Source organism: Neovison vison, chromosome 11 (genome assembly GCF_020171115.1).
Source record: "Neovison vison isolate M4711 chromosome 11, ASM_NN_V1, whole genome shotgun sequence".
Classification (NCBI taxonomy): domain Eukaryota; kingdom Metazoa; phylum Chordata; class Mammalia; order Carnivora; family Mustelidae; genus Neogale; species Neogale vison.
This window is the reverse complement of record NC_058101.1, coordinates 22714550-22735676: the sequence shown is the minus strand read 5'-3', so window position 1 is coordinate 22735676 and position 21127 is coordinate 22714550. Positions and strand designations below refer to the sequence as shown.

Sequence of the window (21127 nt, the reverse complement as noted above, 5' to 3'; positions counted from 1 at the left end):
GTGGGTAGCATCCTCTCATGGCTCTCAAGGTAGTAAATATAAAAAGGTTAAAGTGTAAGGTTTTATTCTTGTCCACCATCTGTGTAGGGTGAGCCCCCTCCATAGTAGGTTCTCATTCCGGAATGCTTTATGCATATTCAAGCAAATAAAATGGGATTCTGTATTCCACCCTTAAAAAAAAAAAAGGTAACACCCTTTTCTGGGTATGTGTGTGTGTATTATTTTTGGGAGACTTTCCTGAGCACCTCATTTTTTTTCACACCTACCTAGTTTGTACGAATGTTCCTTAAGTAGTGTTTTGTTGATGGGTATTTGGGTTATATCCGATCTTTTTCTGGTTCAAATAGTGTTGTTATGAATTATCTTGTACATGTAATTTTGTCCAATGCAAGTATGTCTGTAGGAGAAATTCCTCAATATAGAATTGTCAGCTCAAACAATATACATGTTTAACATTTTGCAGATGGTATGAAGTGACCTTTATAGAGATTATACTATTTATATTCTTTTTTTTGAAGATTTTATTTATTTATTAGAGACATAGAGCAATATTTATTAGAGACATAGAGCACAAGTGGGGAGGAGAGGGAGAAGCAGGCTCCCCTTGAGCAGGAAGCCTGACATGAGGCTCCATCCCAGGACTCCTCATCATGATCTGAGGTGAAGGTTGGCAGATACGGAATGAGCCACCCAGGTGCCCCAATATATTCTCATTAGCAATGTATAATAATCCTATGGGAAGAGAGTTAAAGTTATTTCATTTATCAGGTCTGTTCCAGCATTGCGTCTACAGTCCATTCCTGCCTGTGTCCTTTCATATCTTTTTTTTTTTTTTTTTAGTATTTATTTATTTATTTGAGAGACCGCATAAGTGGGGAGGAGAGGAAAAAGCAGGCTTTAGTGGGGAGCCTGACTTGGGGGTTGATTCCAGGACCCTGGAATTGTGACCTGAGTTGAACGTTGGTGCTTAACCAACTGAGCCATCCAGGTGCCCCTCTTTTTTTTTTTTTAAGGTTTTATTTATTTATTTGAGAGAGCACAAGCATGAGTTGGGAGGGAGAGGGAGAAGCGGAAATCCCTGCTGAGCAGGGAGCGAAACATGGGGCTTCATCCCAGGACCCCAAGACCATGATCTGAGCTGAAGGCAGATGCTTAAACTGACTGAGCCACCCAGGTGCCCCATTTTGATAGCCTTATTGGATATACCCTTATCAGTTTTTCAGACACTTCTTTTCACCTGGCTTCTTTTTCTATGTGAAATATTAGATCTCTTGTACTAAAAAACAAAAACAAAACAAAACAAAAAACCACACACACAAGTTAAACTCTTCGTTGTTGTTAAACTCTTTGTTTACTTTTTCTTCCAATATTTAGCCTTTCTCCATTCATTCACAGCCACTCTTCTTAAAAGAAATAGGCTCTTTGTTGTTTCCAATTCCTATTTTCCAGTTTCTCCTCAACCTATTCCAATCTAATTGTGCTCTAGCCAGTACATTAAAACAGCTAGCTCTTGGGCGCCTGGGTGGCTCAGTGGGTTAAGCCGCTGCCTTCAGCTCAGGTCATGATCTCAGAGTCCTGGGATCGAGTCCCGCATCGGGCTCTCTGCTCAGCAGGGAGCCTGCTTCCTCCTCTCTCTCTCTGCCTGCCTCTCTGCCTACTTGTGATCTCTCTCTGTCAAATAAATAAATAAAATCTTTAAAAAAAAAAACAGCTCTTAATAAGAATGTCAATGACTTCTCAATTGATAAATTAGAGGGACATTTTTTTTTTTTTTACGATTTTATTTATTTATTTGACAGACAGAGATCACAAGTAGGCAGAGAGGCAGGCAGAGAGAGAGGGGGAAAGCAGGGAGGCCAATGCAGGGTTTGATCTCAGGATCCTGGGATCGTGACCTGAGCTGAAGGCAGACGCTTAATAACCGGCCACCCAGACACCCCTAAACCCCTATATCTTGATGGTAGGCATATCAAGTGACATTGTGAAAGAGCATGTGAAATGGCAGATACAGTTGTGGCCATCTTTGGGAAATATGTCTGTCATACTTTTACCTATATGAAATCTTGCTGTAATAAACCATTGCACCTTAAGGTATTGCCCAACTATTGGAACCCTTCTCTGGCTTTACACCCTTACCCTAATCTTTCACTCCAGTGTCTGAGGAGCTTATTGATCAGAGGACTGTATGCTTGCTCCTAGCTATCATTATAGTTAGCTATTAATGAGAATTACATGGACTTTCCAGAGAAGATGGGATATTAACGAACTCAAACAACTTACACTGAACCTTTGTAATATATACTGGGAAAATGCCTATGTGATATAGACCTCTGTATACTTGGATGTGTACCTATGTCTATTGTAATATATTAGTAATAATTCAATTAACTGAAAGTTCAGAAAAGTGGGGTGAAAAAATTGCTTTTTATTTAAAAAATATGTTTCTGCTACTTCAAATCATAGGAGCGAGATGTTAACAACTAGCATTTTATTGCACACGGGTATAATATTTTTGGTTTTTGCAGATATGCAATATGATGAAGATGATGATGAAATCACCCCAGACTTGTGGCAAGAAGCATGTTGGATTGTAATCAGGTAACTTTTGAGACCAAACTTAATAAGCTTTAAAAGCACAATAACCTATAAAGGGATTTCTTGCTTATTCTGTTCTTAAAAATTAGATGTTTATATGAATATGCTACATGGGAGCTGGTTTATTTATATATTTAACTTGAACTTTTAAAGTATTTCAGACTTAAGTAAACTTAACACAAAGACTTCATATATACATTTCACTCAGGTTCCCTAGATGTTAACTTTACATATTTTCTTTGCCTTTCCCTTTCTCTGCATATTTTTCTTCTGAGATATTTGAGAGTAAGTTACAGACTAAGAATATTCTTTTACATAATCATAAGTCATCAAAATCAGAAAATTGATATTAGTACAATAATTTTTTTTTTAATATTTTATTTATTTGTTTGACAGACAGAGGTCATAAGTAGGCAGAGAGGCAGGCATAGAGAGAGGAGGAAGCAGGTTCCCCGCAGAGCAGAGAGCCCGATGCGGGGCTCGATCCCAGAACCCTGGGATCATGACCTGAGCCAAAGGCAGAGGCTTTAACCCACTGAGCCACCCAGGCGTCCCAGTACAATAATTTAATCTACAGATCTTACCCAGATTTTGCCAGTTGTCCCACTAATGTTGTTCATAGTAAGATACATTTTTTTCCTGATCCTAGATCTAACCTAGACTTACATACTGCATTCAGTTTTTATGACCTACTTTTTATCTCCTGTAATTTAGAACAATCCCTCAGTCTTCCTTTTTTTTTTTTTTGACCTAGGACTTTTTGAAGAATCCAGGCCAGTTGCTTTTTAGAATGCCCCTCAGTTTGGGTTTTTCTGATGTTTCCTTGTAATTAGATTCAAATGATTACTTTTGGCAGCAGTGATATTCTCTCTGCAGTCTATCAGGAGGCATGTGATGCTGTTTTTTTTCCATTACTGGTGTTAATTTGATTTTTTGGTTTTCTTATTATTTTAAATGGATAAAGTTACATTCGTTGTATTTCAGCCCAAATTCCCATCCAGTTCTATGTGTAATTAAAATGTAACAAAACTCAGAAGCCTTACATGTAGGTAAGAAAAACAACTTTTAAGTATTGAAGTAACATCCTGCTGTATTAGGATATAAAATGCTACCACAGTTGCTGTGTATATAGTAACATGATGATACATCTTTGAGCCCCTTCCTCGCCAAGATGCACATCCTCTTTGTTGACAGTTTCTTCCTTTTCAAGAATATATGCTTCCAACATTGTACCAGTTGTATTTGGAGTAAAACTGAACCTTTTCGAACCTTGTTTTATTAAAAATGTATTGAGATTTTGGAATGTAAGTGTATATTTTTACTACTAAACATGGGCTATAAAATCTTTGTATTTTTTTTTTTTTTTAAGATTTCATTTATTGGGGTGCCTGGGTGGCTCAGTGGGTTAAAGCCTCTGCCTTCGGCTCAGGTCATGATCCCAGGGTCCTTGGATCGAGCCCCACATCGGGCTCTCTGCTCAGCGGGGAGCCTGCTTCCTCCTCTCTCTGCCTGCCTCTCTGCCTACTTGTGATCTCTGTCTGTCAAATAAATAAATAAAAAATCTTTAAAAAAAAAAAAAGATTTCATTTATTTATTTGACAGAGATAGAGAGCACAAGTAGGCAGAGTGGCAGGCAGTAGGAGAGGGACAAGCAGGCTCTCCGTGGAGCAGGGAGCCCGATGTGGGCCTCTGTCCCAGGACCCTGGGATCATGACCTGAGCCGAAGGCAGCCTCTTAACTGACTGAGCCGCTCAGGTGCCCTAAAAACTTTGTATTAATACATTTGTATTTTCTATGATCATTCAGTATTAGACACCAAGAGGCATCTGACTAGGAAAAAATAACTAGGTAGATATTCTGTGGGTATGCCTATATTCTACAATATCCAGGGAGAAGGAATATTTTGATCTTAAAAAAGAATTGTTTTTGGAATATGTGATTGGTTGTGCAAGGTAAACTATTGTGAATAGTTACCCCATTTAGCATTTGTTACAAAATACTTGATTTTTATATTTTAAATGACTATAGGTGCTTTGTTTATTGTGAGTTGATGCTTTGTTTTTTTTCACTTTTTAATATCAAATGATTTTTTCCCAAGCAGTGTGATTATGATGTTACTTAATATTACTAGGGACTTCAGTAAGATGACTTCTGGTAAAATAATCCAGATAGTTATAAAATGAGATATTTATGTAGTTTAGGTATGTAAAGGGCAACCTTTTTTTTTTTTTTTTTTAAAGATTTATTTGTTCGAGAGAGAGTGCGTGTGTGTGCCCGCATGTGTAAGCAGGGGGAAGGGCAGAGGGAGAATGAGAGAAGCAGACTCCTTGCTGAGCACGGAGCCCCACATGGAGCTCGATCCCAGTACATTGAGATCATGACCTGAGCTGAAATCAGGAGTTGGGTGCTTAACTGACTGAGCCACCAGGCTCCCCAGGGATAACAGTCTAATTAAGCAGTATTATAATGATCTTGGGAAGTCTTCCTGGGGGAATGAATCTTATCCATAGTTTTGTGAAGGTTTTTTCATTGTTAATTGTCTATAAAAACTATTGTTATTTTAGTTACGGACAGTGCCTTTTTCCATGTGTTTCTTATATATCAGTGGTGGACCCAAGTGGTTGTGAGAAATTTCTTTCCTGTTAGCTCACAGTCTCTACTGAAGGAAATTGCCCTATCCATTCTTTAGGCTGTACCTTATGTAAGGATGATTGTATGCTGTTCTTTACCGTAGGACCTAACTTCTAGTATTGATGGCTATGGTTGATTGAATCAGGGTGAGATCTTGACTCAAAGTCAGCCAGTTAATGGCCTGCTGATGACCTGTGAAGTGACCTGGTGATGCCAAAATGGAAGACTGGTGATTAGTTGGGCTGTGCATATTGCCTTAGAAAATTGATGTGAGCATAAGGGTAGTGGCCAGGGAAAGGGGAGCAGAAGCTGAGAAAGTGTCACAGGTACAAGATGGCAAGGGTTACAAAGTGAAGGAATTGAGACACAGGGGTGTGCCAGAGGGCCAGAGAGATAATCCAGTCCTTAGGGTTGTGGTGGATCTCAGAGCCTTAGTCTCGCTGAAGCCCAGGTATACAGCTGTTCCTGGTTGGTGGTGAGGAGTAAGATTGCTCTTGTACTCACATTTTTTTGTACATTTATTATATATATTCTTCTCCTTTCCCTCATGTGAATAAGTGTCTCTTCCTTGTAAATCATGTATCTCTCTTTTAGATTCTTCATTCTTCTTTAGGGCTTCATTGTGATTTCTGTATCTATTGGTAACTCTCATCTGTTACCCATACTTTATTTTTTTTTTTTTTCCAGATTTTATTTATTTGACAAAGAGAGCTCACAAGCAGGCAGAGAGGCAGGCAGAGAGAGGGGGGAAAACAGGCTCCCCATTAAGCAGAGAGCACAAATTGGGACTTGAACCCAGGAGCCTGAGATCATGACCTGAGCTGAAGGCAGAGGCTTTAACCCACTGAGCAACCCAGTCGCCCCAGCCATACTTCATTTTTATTTATTTATTTATTTTATTTATTTATTAAAGATTTTATTTATTTATTTGACAGAGAGAGATGACAAGCAGGCAGAGAGGCAGGCAGAGAGGAGGAAGCAGGCTCCCTGCTGAGCGGAGAGCCCAACGTGGGGCTCTATCCCAGGACTCTGAGATCATGACCTGAGCCGAAGGCAGCGGCTTAACACACTGAGCCACCCAGGCGCCCCCATACTTCATTTTTTATCATCAGTCATTTGCTGAGTATTTTCTCTTGAATGACTTACTCTCTTCTCACCTTTAACATATACAAATTAGAGCTAATATTAAACCTAAAATTGAAGTTTTTATATCTTCCATATTTTGGTCATGGGTATCATCTTCCCACTTATTCAAATTAGAGTTCTTTTATCTTTGACTACACATTTTCTTTAGTTTAAGACTTACTTCCTTTAGAGAGATCAAGTGAACACATGGGGAGGGGCAAAGGGAGAGAGAATTGTAAGCAGACTTCTCACTGAGTGCAGAGGCCCACATGGGGCTTGATCCCATCACCTTGAGATCACAACCCAAGTCGAAATGAAGAGTCAGATGCTTAACTAACTGTGCCACTCAAGTATCCACATTTTCTTTAGTTTGAAAAAAATGTTTCAAAGGGGTTGGATGAAGGGCGCCTGGCTCACTCAGAGGAGTGTATAGCTTTTGATCTTGGGGTCATGGGTTTGAACCCAAAGTGGGCCGTAGAAATCAAATAAATGAGTGAATGAATAAATAAATAACTTAAAGAGGTTGGATAAAACTTATCTATAAAAGACATTTATATTAGCACTTCCTTATAGTTCTTTTGTTGTGCTTTAATTATTTTACCCTTAAGTATAAGTTGTGTTACCTGAAGCCTAACAAGTTCTACAAAGAAAGTATTCCTGGTCTCACCCTGATTTTGGATAACTCATCATATCTGTGTAATGATGGAATGGTATTTAATGATTGATTATTTGTTGAATTTAATTAGGAGGAGGAAATATGCTAGAGAAATCACTGACTTATAACTGGGTATAAACTCTTAATATTTTCCCAGTTCCTATTTTGATGAGAAAGGCTTGGTCAGACAACAGCTGGATTCTTTTGATGAGTTTATTCAGATGTCTGTTCAAAGAATTGTGGAAGATGCTCCACCTATAGACCTACAAGCTGAAGCTCAGCACGCTAGTGGAGAAGTTGAAGAACCGGTAAGACGATTATTCTATTAAAGTAACGTATGTGAAAGGAGAGTTTTGTTTTGAAATTTCAGTCCTCTTACCTGGTCTAAAGGTAAAAGAAAAGAAAGTTGCTGTTTTTAGCAGGGTATTTACAGCATCTTTTATCAGTTCCTAATTTATTCTTACTAATGAAGAGATACATTTTTGCAAGTAATCTGAAACCTAATCCTTATTCAGATAGTAGGGATTTAATAGTTGGGGAGAGGGAACTTAAGAAATATGATCTACTAGGAGAAGCAAGGCATAAATAGTCATATTGCTTCAGAAAGAGCCCCTTTTTTCTTTCACAGTAAGGAATCATGAAAGAAAATGTATTTGAAGGACTTTCCCCCTTATTTTATAAGAAATACATTATTATAACAAAATAAGAGATAAGAGAAAATCACCCAAATGTACCAGCTATTCTTGTTTTTCTAAGTTCCTCATAGTCTTTGTTATTAGCATCATTAAAATCATAGCAAGAGTATAATTTTATAATATAATTTATAATTTTATAATTTAAATGAATGATTGTAAAGAAATATATATAGTCCAAGTCTATCCCTAGTTTTTGAGGAGGAGAGAGATGGCGAAACTGAAAAAGAAAGTGAGTCAGGGGAGTCAGGGAGAGCCCCAGTTCAGTCCTTTTTTGTAGCTCATCTCCTGAGGGGTGATCTGTTCTTCTCATTCTGGTTGGAGATGCTACGTAGACTTTTGCTGTTAAGAACAAAAATAATTGGCCTTTCTGGCATTGTGCTGGAAAATGGGCATTTAAAAAATTTTTCTTTTTTATGGTTAAGCATTTTTTCTTCCTGGTATTTGCAAAACAAAAGAGAAAACAATGTAACAGACTCAAAGTGCCAATACTATTAAATATAATCGAGGAAGAGGTCTGAAATTGGAGTATCAGAACTTGGTGGAAAAAATAGGGGGAGACTTAAGCTGACCATGAAGGGCAGGGTAGGACTGTCTTAGTAGAGAAAAGATACTTAAGGGGTTCAGCAAGAAAATACTTGGTGTAATTTGACTTGGGAATGGAATTACCACAACAGTCAGTATATGATTTTTGTCTTGATCTGTCCTTTTCTTTTCTTTCTTTCTTTCTTTTAAAGATTATTTATTTATTTGACAGAGGTCACAAGTAGGCAGAGAGGTGGGCGGGCGGGGGGGAAACAGGCTCCTTGCTGAGCATTGTCTCTCTCTCTCTCTCTCTTTTTTTTTTTTAAAAAGATTGTATTTATTTATTTGAGAGAGAATGAGTGAGAGAGAGCATGAGAGAGGAGAAGGTCAGAGGGAGAAGCCAACTCCCCAAGGAGCTGGGAGCCCGATGCGGGACTCGATCCTGGAAGTCCGGGATCATGACCTGAGCCAAAGGCAGTCACTCAACCAGCTGAGCTACCCAGGCGCCCCCATTGTCTCTTTGTCCAAGATTTGGTTTAGAGAGAAACCCATATCCATTGATCTCTGGAAAGTTCTCATGAATCTTGTTTTATTGGGGAGCAAATAGATACTAATTGAAAACTTTTTTTCCCTTTTGGGGTGGGTGAGCTATAGTCAGGGTTGGAAGTTGGAAGTTCTCAGTCCTTTATAGAGTAATTAGGATTTTTTTGAGTGTTGAAGAGGTAGGTTAATTTTTTTTGGTGTTTAGTTGTCCTGATTATCTGATTTATCTTTTCTTTTCTGGTAACTTTTTTCTTCTGACCTTAACCAAGGAGAGGGCACATAAAGTTATATAGATTATTTACACAAATCCTTTAACTATTTGGTATAAACACAGAGCATATGAGCTATGTGCATAGTCTTTATTTACATGGGATATTTTGAGACTGTTTGTCTTTTGCCTTAAGAAAGCCATTAAGTATTCAACTTGACATCTATGGAATGTGGATATTGGCTTTGGAGATTCTCCGTAGTAGTAAAGTGAGTTAATTTCAGCAGTTTCTAGAGTTGCGTCTAGTGAAAAATGCTAATGTTGATTAAAATGGAATCTTATGGAAAAAAGTTATCCTTTTCATGTTTTTGGTTTCCTTTTAGCCAAGATACTTGCTGAAGTTTGAACAAATTTACCTCTCCAAACCTACCCATTGGGAAAGAGATGGCGCTCCTTCACCAATGATGCCAAATGAGGCCAGATTAAGAAATCTCACGTAAGACTTTTTCCAGCAGTTGGTATTGACATACAATTCAGAAAATGTAATTTTAACTGGTTCAATTGAGAGTTTAGCAAATATCTTAGCTATTACATAATTGTGATCTTTGTTTCTAAAGGTATTCTGCTCCACTTTATGTTGATATAACAAAAACAGTCATTAAGGAAGGTGAAGAACAACTTCAAACTCAGCATCAGAAAACTTTTATAGGAAAAATTCCAATTATGTTGCGTTCAACTTACTGCCTCTTGAATGGCTTAACAGATCGTGATCTTTGTGAGTTAAATGAATGCCCCTTGGATCCTGGTGGATATTTCATTATTAATGGATCAGAAAAGGTACAATAAGTATTTTTTATTTTTATTATTTTTTTAAGATTTTATCTGTTTGTTTGTCAGAGAGAGAGAGCACGCACAAGTAGGCAGCATGGCAGGCAGAGGCAGAGGGAGAAGCAGGCTCTCTGCTGAGCAAGGAGCCTGATGCGGGACTTGATCCCAGGACCCTGGGATCATGACCTGAGCCAAAGGCAGCGACTTAACTGACTGAGCCACCCAGGTGTTCTATAATAAGCATTTTTAAAAGAAAATTACAGTATATAATTAAGATTTAAGTTGTGAAAGTTCAAATTAAAAAGTAAATTTATATACAGAATAACCTGGAGGTGGTAGTGGAATTATTTAGGGGGTGACAACTTACATAAACCAGAACTTTATTTAGTTATATGTTACAAACACTAGAAATTTGGTGGTATTTGAGCTTATATGTTTCTGTGAAGCATTTACGTAAAATGGAGTTTGTAAAGTTCAAGAATTGATATTTCATTGAGCCCATGGATCAGGTTAAGATGTAGATTTTGCTCTTTTTTCTACTCAAAGACTTGTGGGATTTATGGCATAACTTTTTTGTTGTCCATATAGGTTCTGATTGCTCAAGAGAAAATGGCAACAAACACAGTCTATGTGTTTGCCAAAAAGGATTCTAAATATGCCTACACAGGAGAGTGTAGATCATGTTTGGAGAATTCATCCCGGCCCACCAGTACTATTTGGGTTAGCATGCTGGCAAGAGGAGGACAGGTATGGACTGGAATATGATATTGTTTGGCTTTATTTCTTTTTGTCTAGTCTTATAATTTATCAGACTGCATTCTTAGTCAAAAAAGCTTTTGTCAGTGTTAAGGTAGGTGTTGTATTATTTACTTATTGCTAGTAGCAAATTACTCCAGTACCAACATTTATCATCTCACAGTTTCTGTGAATCTAGAACCTGGGTGCGGCCTTGCTGGGTCCCCTGGCTGAGCATCTCCCATAAGGCTGCAGTCATCTTTTTTTTTTTTTTTAAAGATATTATTTATTTATTTGACAGAGTTCACAAGTTGGCTGAGAGGCAGGCAGAGAGAGGGGGAGGGAAGCAGGCTCCCCACTGAGCAGAGAGCCCGATGCAGGTCTCGATCCCAGGAACTTTGGGATCATGACCTGAGCTGAAGGGAGATGCTTCACCAACTGAGCCGCCCAGGCGCCCCAGTAAATAAAATTTTTTTTTTTTTTTTTTCCTAAATAAAATCTTTATGAAAAAAATGGGTAGGCTTTCTTGAATATTTGTCATGTGCTGGTTAGGTAACTCAGATTTCTTGATTTTTATCTTTACAACTATCTTTGAAAGCAGTTGTAGTTGCCTCTGTTTAATTTCAGATAACAGTTTTGTATTTTGTTTTGATTAAGTCATACATGCACATTAAAGTAGTTCAAAAGTTGAAAAAGTATACTATAATTTTTTTTAAGAGTTTTAAAAATTTATTCATGAGAGACAGAGAGAGAGAGAGAGAGAGAGAGGCAGAGGCAGAGGGACAAGCAGGCTTCCAGTAGAGCAAGGAGCCTGATGTGGGACTCGATCCCAGGATCAAGCTGAAGGCAGACACTTAACTGACTGAGCCACCCAGGTGCCCCAAAAGAGTACACTATAAAAAGTAGTCTTCCTTTGACCATTCCTTTCCCCACAGGCAGCTGCTTTTGATAATTTCTTATGAATCAGTTCAGAAATAGTCTTAATGCAAAAAATATAAATGGGAGCATGTGATACACACTAGACTTTGCTGGTAGGCTTTAAAAACATGGATGAGCACTTGATCATTATTTTGTAGCCATTATATTCCATATGTAGATGTAGCATAATTTATTTAACCTTTTCCCTTTTGATGGACATTTAGGTCTCTATTCTTGTGGCTTGCCAACAGTTCTGCAGAGCCTAATGCCACCTTTTTTAGTCTTATAAAAATGAAGAACTTGGAGATAGAGAATTTTACCTGAAGTTAAACACATATGTAGAATAGGTGTTTTAAAGAATTAAAATGGGGGACGCCTGGGTAGTTCATTGGGTTAAGCTCCTGCCTTCGGCTCAGGTCATGATCTCAGGGTCCTGGGATCGAGTCCCTCATCGGGCTCTCTGCTCAGCAGGGAGCCTGCTTCCTCCTTTCTCTGAGCCTGCTTCCTCCTTTCTCTCTGCCTGCCTGTCTGGCTACTTGTGATCTCTCTCTCTGTCAAATAAATAAATAAAATCTTGGAAAAAAAAATGGTTTTTACTTGTAAATATAGGTAGAACAGTGCCCAAGCACAAGTATTTGGAAGTATTTGAAAAGTATTTGGAAAAGTATTTCCAAGTATTTGGAAAAGTATTTGGAAAAGATCTCAGGTGTTGCAGATATGCATTCTTTGTTGAGAAGGATTGGCCTGGATCATGGAGAGCAAAGAAATGAAAACAGTATATTTTTATTGTGGCAGCTATGGGCAAAATGAATGAATTAGAGGCAGAGAAAGGAAAATCATCTGGTGCACCTGACTAGTTCAGTCGGTAGAGCATACAGCTCTTGATCTCAGGTTTGTAATTTTGAGTCCCACATTGGGTATGAAGATTATTTAAAAATAAAATCTTAAAATATCATCTGGATTTAGTGATAAGTTTGACATGTTTCTTATAGTATGAATCAATTAAGATTCTGATGTTTCTATCCCTAAGTTCTGGATAAAAAGAAAACTTTCAAGAATTGATTTAAAAAAAAAAGATTTATTTATTTATTTGACAGGCAGAGATCACAAGTAGGCAGAGAGGCAGGCAGAGAGAGAGAGAGAGAGTTGGAAGCAGGCTTCCTGCTGAACAGAGAGCCCGATGCAGGGCTCATGGGATCATGACCTGAGTTGAAGGCAGAGGCTTTAACCCACTGAGCCACCCAAGCGCCCTAAGAATTGATTTTTAGAATGTAATGAGTTCATTTTTTAGACAAAAGATTTTGTGAGGGTACGTGATGTGTGCCTTATTTTTCTTGTGTTCTTATTCTGAGAAATATCTGTGATGAAACAAATAATAGATTGAATGGAATAACTGACATGGAAGTAGAAACAACCAAATGGCATTTGGAGATATGAGGGCTGAGGGTACAGGAAAAAGAGCAAGATGAAGGTTTGGATGTTGTTCATGAAGAGTGGTTAACTGAAGACCCATAAGTTGGGATAAGGTATTTCAGGACCAAGGCCTGAATAGGAGGAGAGAGATGACAGAAATTGTTATTAGAGGGACCATGATAATGTAGGGTTATGAAGCCAAGAGAGGATAGAGCTTAATATTAAAGAAAGAAATATAATTAAAAGGGAGAAACCAGTTATTTGTATGAAAGTATAGGTTAGTAACTTTCATTTTATTTTTGTATGTGTGTGCAGTTAAAGAGAAACTGGAAAAGATAAACTTTTGGAAAGAGGCTTTTTGTTAATTTTGAAATATTCAAATGAGAGATACTTTACAGGCCAGCTCTGAGTTAATATTTGTTTTTCATTTGTTGCTTAGCTTTTTTCCCCATATTTGTCCATATGTGTGTATATATTTTTACCCCTCATATCTGTCTTCAGAGAATTTTGTGTGGTCCGTTTTGTTTTGTGTGTGTGTGTTTTGTTTTGTTTTGTTTTTTTGCCAGGGGACAGGGTGCAGGATCAGTGTTCATCTTCTTTTGTAGCTAGTCAGTTGGCTACAAATGTCAATTCCAAGTGCAGTATTGGGTAATTCTAAGAGAGTCTTGGCAGGCAGGTAGTAGAGGATGGAAGTTCTCTCATGCCTACATGATCAGCCTATTTATAAAATTAGTAAACCTGTTCCATTGGTTTTCAAAAGGAGCCATAGTATGTTCCTTAAAGTATGAAGGTATACTTCCTTTGAAATACATACAATGAACATGTATGTATGTGAAATGATTCTCATGATGTTTGTACATGGCTATGATCTCTTTGTATTGATATTCAAATGATGTTTTATTTTTCTAGGGTGCGAAGAAGAGTGCTATTGGTCAGCGCATTGTGGCAACCCTACCATATATCAAGCAGGAAGTTCCCATCATTATCGTGTTCAGAGCATTAGGTTTTGTGTCTGACAGAGATATTTTAGAGCATATTATTTACGATTTTGAAGATCCAGAGATGATGGAAATGGTAATGTGAGAAAACAAAATGTATTTGCAGTGTTTTACAAGAGGTTTAAAGTTACTGTTGCTAATCTTAAAACATAATAGAAAGATGCTCTGAAGAGTAATTTAGTTGTCACAAATCCCATGCCATTTACTGTGTAGTGAAAGCCTGCAGCCTTGCTTCAGCTTCTTTTTTGACAATTTTGTGTAAAATAGACATAAAAACTAGAAGCAGCCAGAGTTCACGGACAGTATCAAGAAGAAACCCTGGTAAGGAAAATCATGAAAACATACAATGCTGGTGCTATTTAGTAAAAAAGGAAAATGAATAGTTGATGCCTTCTTTTTTATTTTGAGATAATGTCAGACTTATAGAAAAGTCGCAAAGAACTCTTGTATACTCTTCACCCAGATTCACTAGTTGTTAGCTGTGCTGCATTTGATTTCGCATTCTCTTTATATACACACATTATTTTTTTCTAGATCATTTGAGAGTGATTTTCAGGCATTGTGCCTTTTACTCCTAAATACCTCAAAGTGTATTTCCTAAGAACCAAGACATTAATTACATATTCATAATATGGTTAGTAAAATCAGAACCTTTCACTTGGCTACAGTACTGTTAAACCATAGATTTTTTTTTTTTTTTTTTAAGATTTTATTTATTTATTTGACAGTGAGATCACAAGTAGGCAGAGAGGCAGGCAGAGAGAGAGGAAGGGAAGCAGGCTCCCTGCTGAGCAGAGAGCCCGATGCGGGACTTGATCCCAGGACCCTGAGATCATGACCTGAGCCGAAGGTAGTGGCTTAACCCACCGAGCCACCCAGGCGCCCCAAGCCATAGATCTTATTTAGATTTTTGCCAGTTGTCTAGATAATTCCTTAATGGTTTTTTTTTTTTTTTCCTAGTTCAGAATCCAATCGAGGATTGTGTATTGGATGTCATTTTTATGTCTCTTCAGACTCTTTAAAAAATGTTTTGTTGTCTTTTCCCTCAGTGTTTAATAACATTGAAGTTTTTGGAGAGAACAAACCAGTTACTTTGTAGAATTTGCATCAATTTGGACTTCTCTGGTATTTCTTCATGATTAGATTCAATTTATCCCTTTTTTGCCAGGAAAAATAAAGAAGCAATATTGTGGGCTTCCCAGGACATTGCATCAGGAGTCATGTGATGGAATTTTGTTCCATTATTTGTAATATTAACTCTACAGTAGCCTCTTAGGTTCCTCTACAGTAAAGTTACTGTTTTTGTGGGAAGGTTCTTTGAGTCTAGGTAAATATCCATTTCTTTGTCAGTGCTTTTTCTTAATGATTCTTGTCTCGGTAGTTGATAGTTTTAAAGTTGTCCTGAATTGTCCAGTCTTTTAAGACTACTGAGAAATAAGGTTAAATGGAGGCTAAACATTGGTCACAAAGTGAATTGTTGGAGTGAGTATATGTTATTAGAGCACTGACACAGTTCCATGAGAAAATTGAATTCTGGTTAGATTTTACTTTAAGCTTTTAAAATTTTTTTTTTTTTTTAAAGATTTTATTTATTTATTTGTCAGAGAGAGAGCGAGTGAGAGTGAGCACAGGCAGACAGAGTGGCAGGCAGAGTCAGAAGGAGAAGCAGGCTCCCTGCGGAGCAAGGAGCCCGATGTGGGACTCGATCCCATTACGCTGGTATGATGACCTGAGCTGAAGGCAGCTGCTTAACCAACTGAGCCACTCAGGCGTCCCTACTTTAAGCTTTTAACAGTGTTCATATATTTTTTTGTTTTGTTTTTGTTTTCTTTAAATACTTAAATATGTTAACTACTTAAGTATTTAAAAGAAAATGTATGTTATCTTTTATCCAAAGGCATCCCAAATGATTCAGACCTGATTTGGACCAAATTCAAACTAGAATTTTCTTAGTAAAGTGAAAGAGATGATTCATTTTCTGTATGTTATTTATTTATTTATTTTCGAAAGTTACTACATGTTCCTTTAGCTCTTACAAAGCTTGGGCCAATTTTTACAGTCTGTGAGTCAAGCATTCACTTTGCAAAAGTGCTTTAATTTTTTCTTCTGCAAATATTATCATTATCCCTTTTTCTCAGTCCATATTAACCTTAACAGAAGTTTCACAACAACATTGACAATTTAAAAAGACCACTTCCATTTACCAATATGTGGCCTCACTTTGAATGGTTTATGTTACCTTTTTCTGATCTTTGGTTCCATGATTGGAATTTGGATGTTTAAACTTGAGAATCAGTGATAAATAAACCTAAGAAGTCAAAGGCAAGAAAGGCATTTCAGTATATGTGATAGGATTAAAGTGTATTTACAGGCGCCAAAGTTACTCAGTGGTACCTCTCATTCCTTATGCTCCTTGTATAAAATTGTAATTTTAGAATGGTGAAACTTAGAGATTATCATAACTGATTACTTTGTAGACAAGGAAACAGATTACATGACTGCTCAGGGGCCACGGCTGTTTAGCAGCAGGGATGGGATGTAGGTCCCTATAACAATGTGCCTTTGAAATACTCTCTTTTACAAAACACAGAGGGCTTTTATTTATAGGTTAAAAACTTCTTAAACCAAGGCTAAAACCAGTCTGGCGCATTTATTCATTTGTAGTTTAGTAAATTTTAAGTTGACTATTAAACTTTTCTAATTGGTCTAAGATATTTAGAAGGGATTTTTGTTTTGCCATTGTTAATTAAATTGTAAAAACCAAAAACTACTACTTTTTTTTATGATGGAATTATTATTATTATTTTTTTAGGAGGTATAATTACCTGTGTTGATAAGTGGATTTTGTCAGAGATCTCTAGATCTTTTTTATTTTTATTTATTTATTTATTTTTTAAAGATTTTATTTATCCATTTGACAGACAGAGATCACAAGCAGGCAGAGAGGCAGGCAGAGAGAGAGGAAGGAAAGCAGGCTCCGTGCTGAGCAGAGGGCCCGACGCGGGGCTTGATCCCAGGACCCTGGGATCATGACCCGAGCCGAAGGCAGAGGCTTTAACCCACTGAGCCACCCAGGCGCCCCCAGAGATCTCTAGATCTTAAAGTGGATTCAAGTTCTACGATTTTATGATTCCTTGTTTTTTAAAAAAAATTTTTGTATATCCTATTAGGTACATAGGGATACTTAACATGTTATAAGTTTAAGTTACAGTTGACTTATTTTAAGGTGAAAATATGAATTTGAAAGTAACTTTCATTTGAATTATCTGATAGGTGAAACCTTCTCTCGACGAAGCTTTTGTCATCCAGGAACAGAATGTTGCACTAAATTTCATTGGTTCAAGAGGGGCAAAGCCTGGTGTCACTAAAGAGAAAAGAATTAAATATGCAAAAGAAGTCTTACAAAAAGAAATGCTTCCTCATGTTGGTGTCAGTGACTTTTGTGAGACCAAAAAAGCTTATTTCTTGGGGTATGTTAAATACCGTTCTAAGATTTTTGCCAAGATAGTATTGAGATAGAATTTTTCTTAAAGTTAAAAATGTCAGAAATGTGTTTTTAACATACGAGTTTTTTAAAAAGCCGAAAGCTGTATGTTTTGTTTTTCACTTCTTTTTCTTTCTTTTTTATTTTATTTTTTAAAGGTACATGGTTCATAGGTTGCTTCTAGCAGCCTTGGGTAGAAGAGAATTGGATGACAGGGATCACTATGGAAACAAAAGATTGGATCTTGCTGGGCCACTGCTTGCATTCTTATTTAGAGGGTAAGGAATGATAGAATCATATTGGTTAAAGTAGAGAGATTTCACTTTAGATTGATCGTTGCACTAACAGAGGTACTAAACTGCCTTGGCAATGAAGTTAGCTACATTCTCTTTACCACTTGTCCTGAGTTTATTCTGCTTTATGTCTGAGAATTTCAAGTTTATGAAAACAGTTTATTATTTATTCCTCTTTATTCCTCTTATAGCTTTATAAGGCATTTGTCTTATAAGGCATTTGTCTTGATTTTCTGAGTACTGATGATATTGGAATTTTTAGTTGTGCTTTTACATTTTATAAAAACAAAAGCTGGAGGGAAATCTGTCAATATTAGCAATATTGGTGTAATGTGAGTTTTTTTCCTTCATATGTCTTTGTTTTTCATATTTCCTATAATGAACATATAACACTTTTGTAATCAGAGAAGTTATTTTTAAAAACAAAAAATAGACAATTCAGTTAAAAAGCTGCTACATACTGTTTTTGTTTTGTTTTCTAAAACATTTTTTTGAGAGAGAGAGTGTGTGCACATGCATGAGCAGGGGGCTGCGGGGAGAAGGGTCAGAGGGATAGGGAGAAAAAGACGCGGGGATTGATGCCAGGGCCCTGAGATGACCTGGGCTGAAGGCAGACACTTAACCAACTGAGCCACCCAGGCACCCCTATGCATTCTGTTTTTTAATGTGTCATAGATTTCTTGTTTTTCAGCTTTTTGTTTTCACCCCACTAAGGAGCCGCTTTTGACATTTTTCCCCTAGTTGTTCCCCTCATGTATGTTTATGTACTGTAAGTACATCAGTGCTTTTTACATAAAAAGAGTAATAACACTTCCTTTCCGGGGGGCCTGGGTGGCTCAGTGGGTTAAAGCCTCTGCCTTTGGCTCAGGTCATGATCCCAGGCTGGGATGGAGCCCCACATCAGGCTCTCTGCTTAGCAGGTAGCTTGCTTCCCTCCCCCTCTCTCTTCTTGCCTCTCTGCCTGCTTGTGATCTCTGTTAAATGAATAAATAAAAATTCTTAAAGCAAAACAAAACAAAAACACTTCCCTTCCTCTACCCCACCTATTTTCCTTTGCATTGTGGGCATTACTGTCCATGTTAAGAATGCATGTTGACCTTTACATATTTATAATGATACCATTTTATTTGGCAGTATGTTTAAGAATTTGCTTAAAGAAGTACGGATCTATGCACAGAAGTTTATTGATCGAGGAAAGGATTTTAATTTGGAGTTGGCAATTAAAACAAGGATTATATCTGATGGCCTAAAATACTCTTTAGCTACGGGAAATTGGGGCGACCAAAAGAAAGCTCATCAAGCCAGAGCTGGAGTATCTCAGGTAGGACATTGCCTGTGACTACAGGTTTGATAGAAAAATGTTGTGCAACTAATAGATCCTTTCATTCACTGAATATAAATGACTTTGCTTTTTTCCCCCTCAGGTGTAGTAGCATTGGGGGATTTTGAATTATGAGAATGAAATTTTTCTTGAATTAGCTGTTTAGGATTACTTTTTTTTTTAAAAGATTTTATTTATTTATTTGTCAGAGAGAGAGAGGAGCGAGAGCGAGCACAGGCAGACAGAGAGGCAGGCAGAGGCAGAGGGAGAAGCAGGCTCCCTGCCAAGCAAGGAGCCCGATGTGGGACTTGTTCCCAGGATGCTGGGATCATTACCTGAGCTGAAGGTAGCTGCTTAACCAACTGAGCCACCCAGGCGTCCGAGCTGTTAGGATTACTTAAGAGAGATTAAAGTTTTGGCTTGCAGCAAGATAGTTAATAAGTGTAGCTGCTTGGGGGTAAGAGTCCATGTTAGTGAAATTTTTTTGTTTTTGGAGCTCCATGTTAGACACCTACTCAGAGAATAAATGGGTACTCCTTTCTTTTGATGCAAAGTATAGTACAGTGTTGGCCCGTGAACAGTTTGGTGGTTAGGGGCACCAGCTCTTAACGGAATTAACAGTCTGGTGATTGGAGGTGAGCATAACGTATTTATGTGGTATGTTAGAACTGTACATCACATATTTGCCATCCCTGCTATAAGGGGCACTTAAATTAGGGGGTGCATGATATTATTCAGGGGCAAGATGCAGAAAGGAGGGTTTAGGACAGTTTGACAGTTGATTATAGGTAAAAATGTGACTTTGCCTCATTCCAGTATTTGCCAAAAATGTGATTGAGTAACAGAAATGTCCAAACTTAAAAGATTTGCTATTGTTTTCTAGGTATTAAACCGCCTGACTTTTGCATCAACTCTTTCTCACCTACGTCGTTTAAATTCACCTATTGGTAGAGATGGCAAGCTAGCAAAACCAAGACAATTGCATAATACGTTGTGGGGAATGGTGTGTCCTGCTGAAACCCCAGAGGTAATACATTAGAATTTACATTTAGGACAAAAACTCTACCAGTAATTACATAGGGTATGTAATTACTTGTAGAAGTAAGTATTTAATTAAGCTGTGTGGTTTTGGAACTAATCTTTACTTATGATTTTGTTTTTAGAAAGTGTGAGTAAATCCTGAAATCAAATTGAAGGAAAAATGTTTATGGAAAAGAATTTTGATAGGCATGTTAAATCAGAATGATTTATTTTTTGTTTATTTGTAGGGCCATGCTGTAGGACTTGTGAAGAATTTAGCTCTGATGGCTTATATTTCAGTTGGATCTCAGCCTTCTCCAATTTTGGAATTTTTAGAAGAATGGAGTATGGAAAATTTAGAAGAAATTTCTCCTGCAGCTATTGCCGAGTATGTATAGATGTGATTTCCTTCTTTCTTTTTTTTGAAGATTTTATTTATTTATTTAACAGAGAGAGGGAGCGAGCATGAGTGGGGGAAGCAATAGAGGGAGAGGGAAAAGCAGGTTCCCTGCTTTTCCCACGTGGGACTATGACTTGAGCCAGAGGTGTATGCTTAACCAACTGAGCCAGCCAGGCACCCAGATGGGATTTCTTTTTTGAAACTATTGCTAATCTTTGGTTGTTGCTTAGTATAGAGTTACTAACTGCAAAATGCTTTTGGTTTCACATTTTAGTGCAACCAAGATTTTTGTTAATGGCTGCTGGGTTGGAATACATAAAGATCCTGAACAACTTATGAACACCCTAAGGAAATTGCGGCGTCAGATGGACATCATTGTGTCTGAAGTGAGTCTTTAATTAAGAGTACATGATTTCTTTTTTTTTTTTAAGATTTTATTTATTATTTATTTGACAGAGCATAAGTAGGCAGAGCGGCAGGCAGAGGGAGAGGGATGAAGCAGGCTCCCCACTGAGCAGGGAGCCTGTTGTGGGGCTCAATCCTAGGACCCTGGGATCATGAGTTGGATGCTCAGCTGACTGAGCCACCAGGTGCCCAGAGATTTATTCTTAAAATGTGATACATCTCTAAAGGTTTCTTTATTTAGGTGGATATTGAAGTACTTTGGGATTAGGATAGTTTTTTTAAAACATTAGTATATTATATGGGCTTTATTACTACCCCAAATAGGACTTTTGATTTTA

The 21127-nt window shown here is 37.5% G+C and overlaps 1 protein-coding gene across 1 annotated transcript in view; it reads left to right on the top strand.

Moving 5' to 3' along the window:
- The window catches only part of POLR2B (RNA polymerase II subunit B), a 45399-nt gene that overhangs the window by 1367 nt on the left and 22905 nt on the right, over nt 1–21127 (top strand). The window contains exons 3-14 of the mRNA XM_044226219.1: nt 2526–2598; nt 7164–7314; nt 9358–9470; nt 9592–9811; nt 10391–10549; nt 13778–13942; nt 17140–17336; nt 17509–17628; nt 18778–18964; nt 19848–19991; nt 20233–20372; nt 20659–20770. Coding sequence (XP_044082154.1) covers nt 2526–2598; nt 7164–7314; nt 9358–9470; nt 9592–9811; nt 10391–10549; nt 13778–13942; nt 17140–17336; nt 17509–17628; nt 18778–18964; nt 19848–19991; nt 20233–20372; nt 20659–20770 — 1781 coding nt within the window. The remainder of the gene's footprint in view (nt 1–2525; nt 2599–7163; nt 7315–9357; nt 9471–9591; nt 9812–10390; nt 10550–13777; nt 13943–17139; nt 17337–17508; nt 17629–18777; nt 18965–19847; nt 19992–20232; nt 20373–20658; nt 20771–21127) is intronic.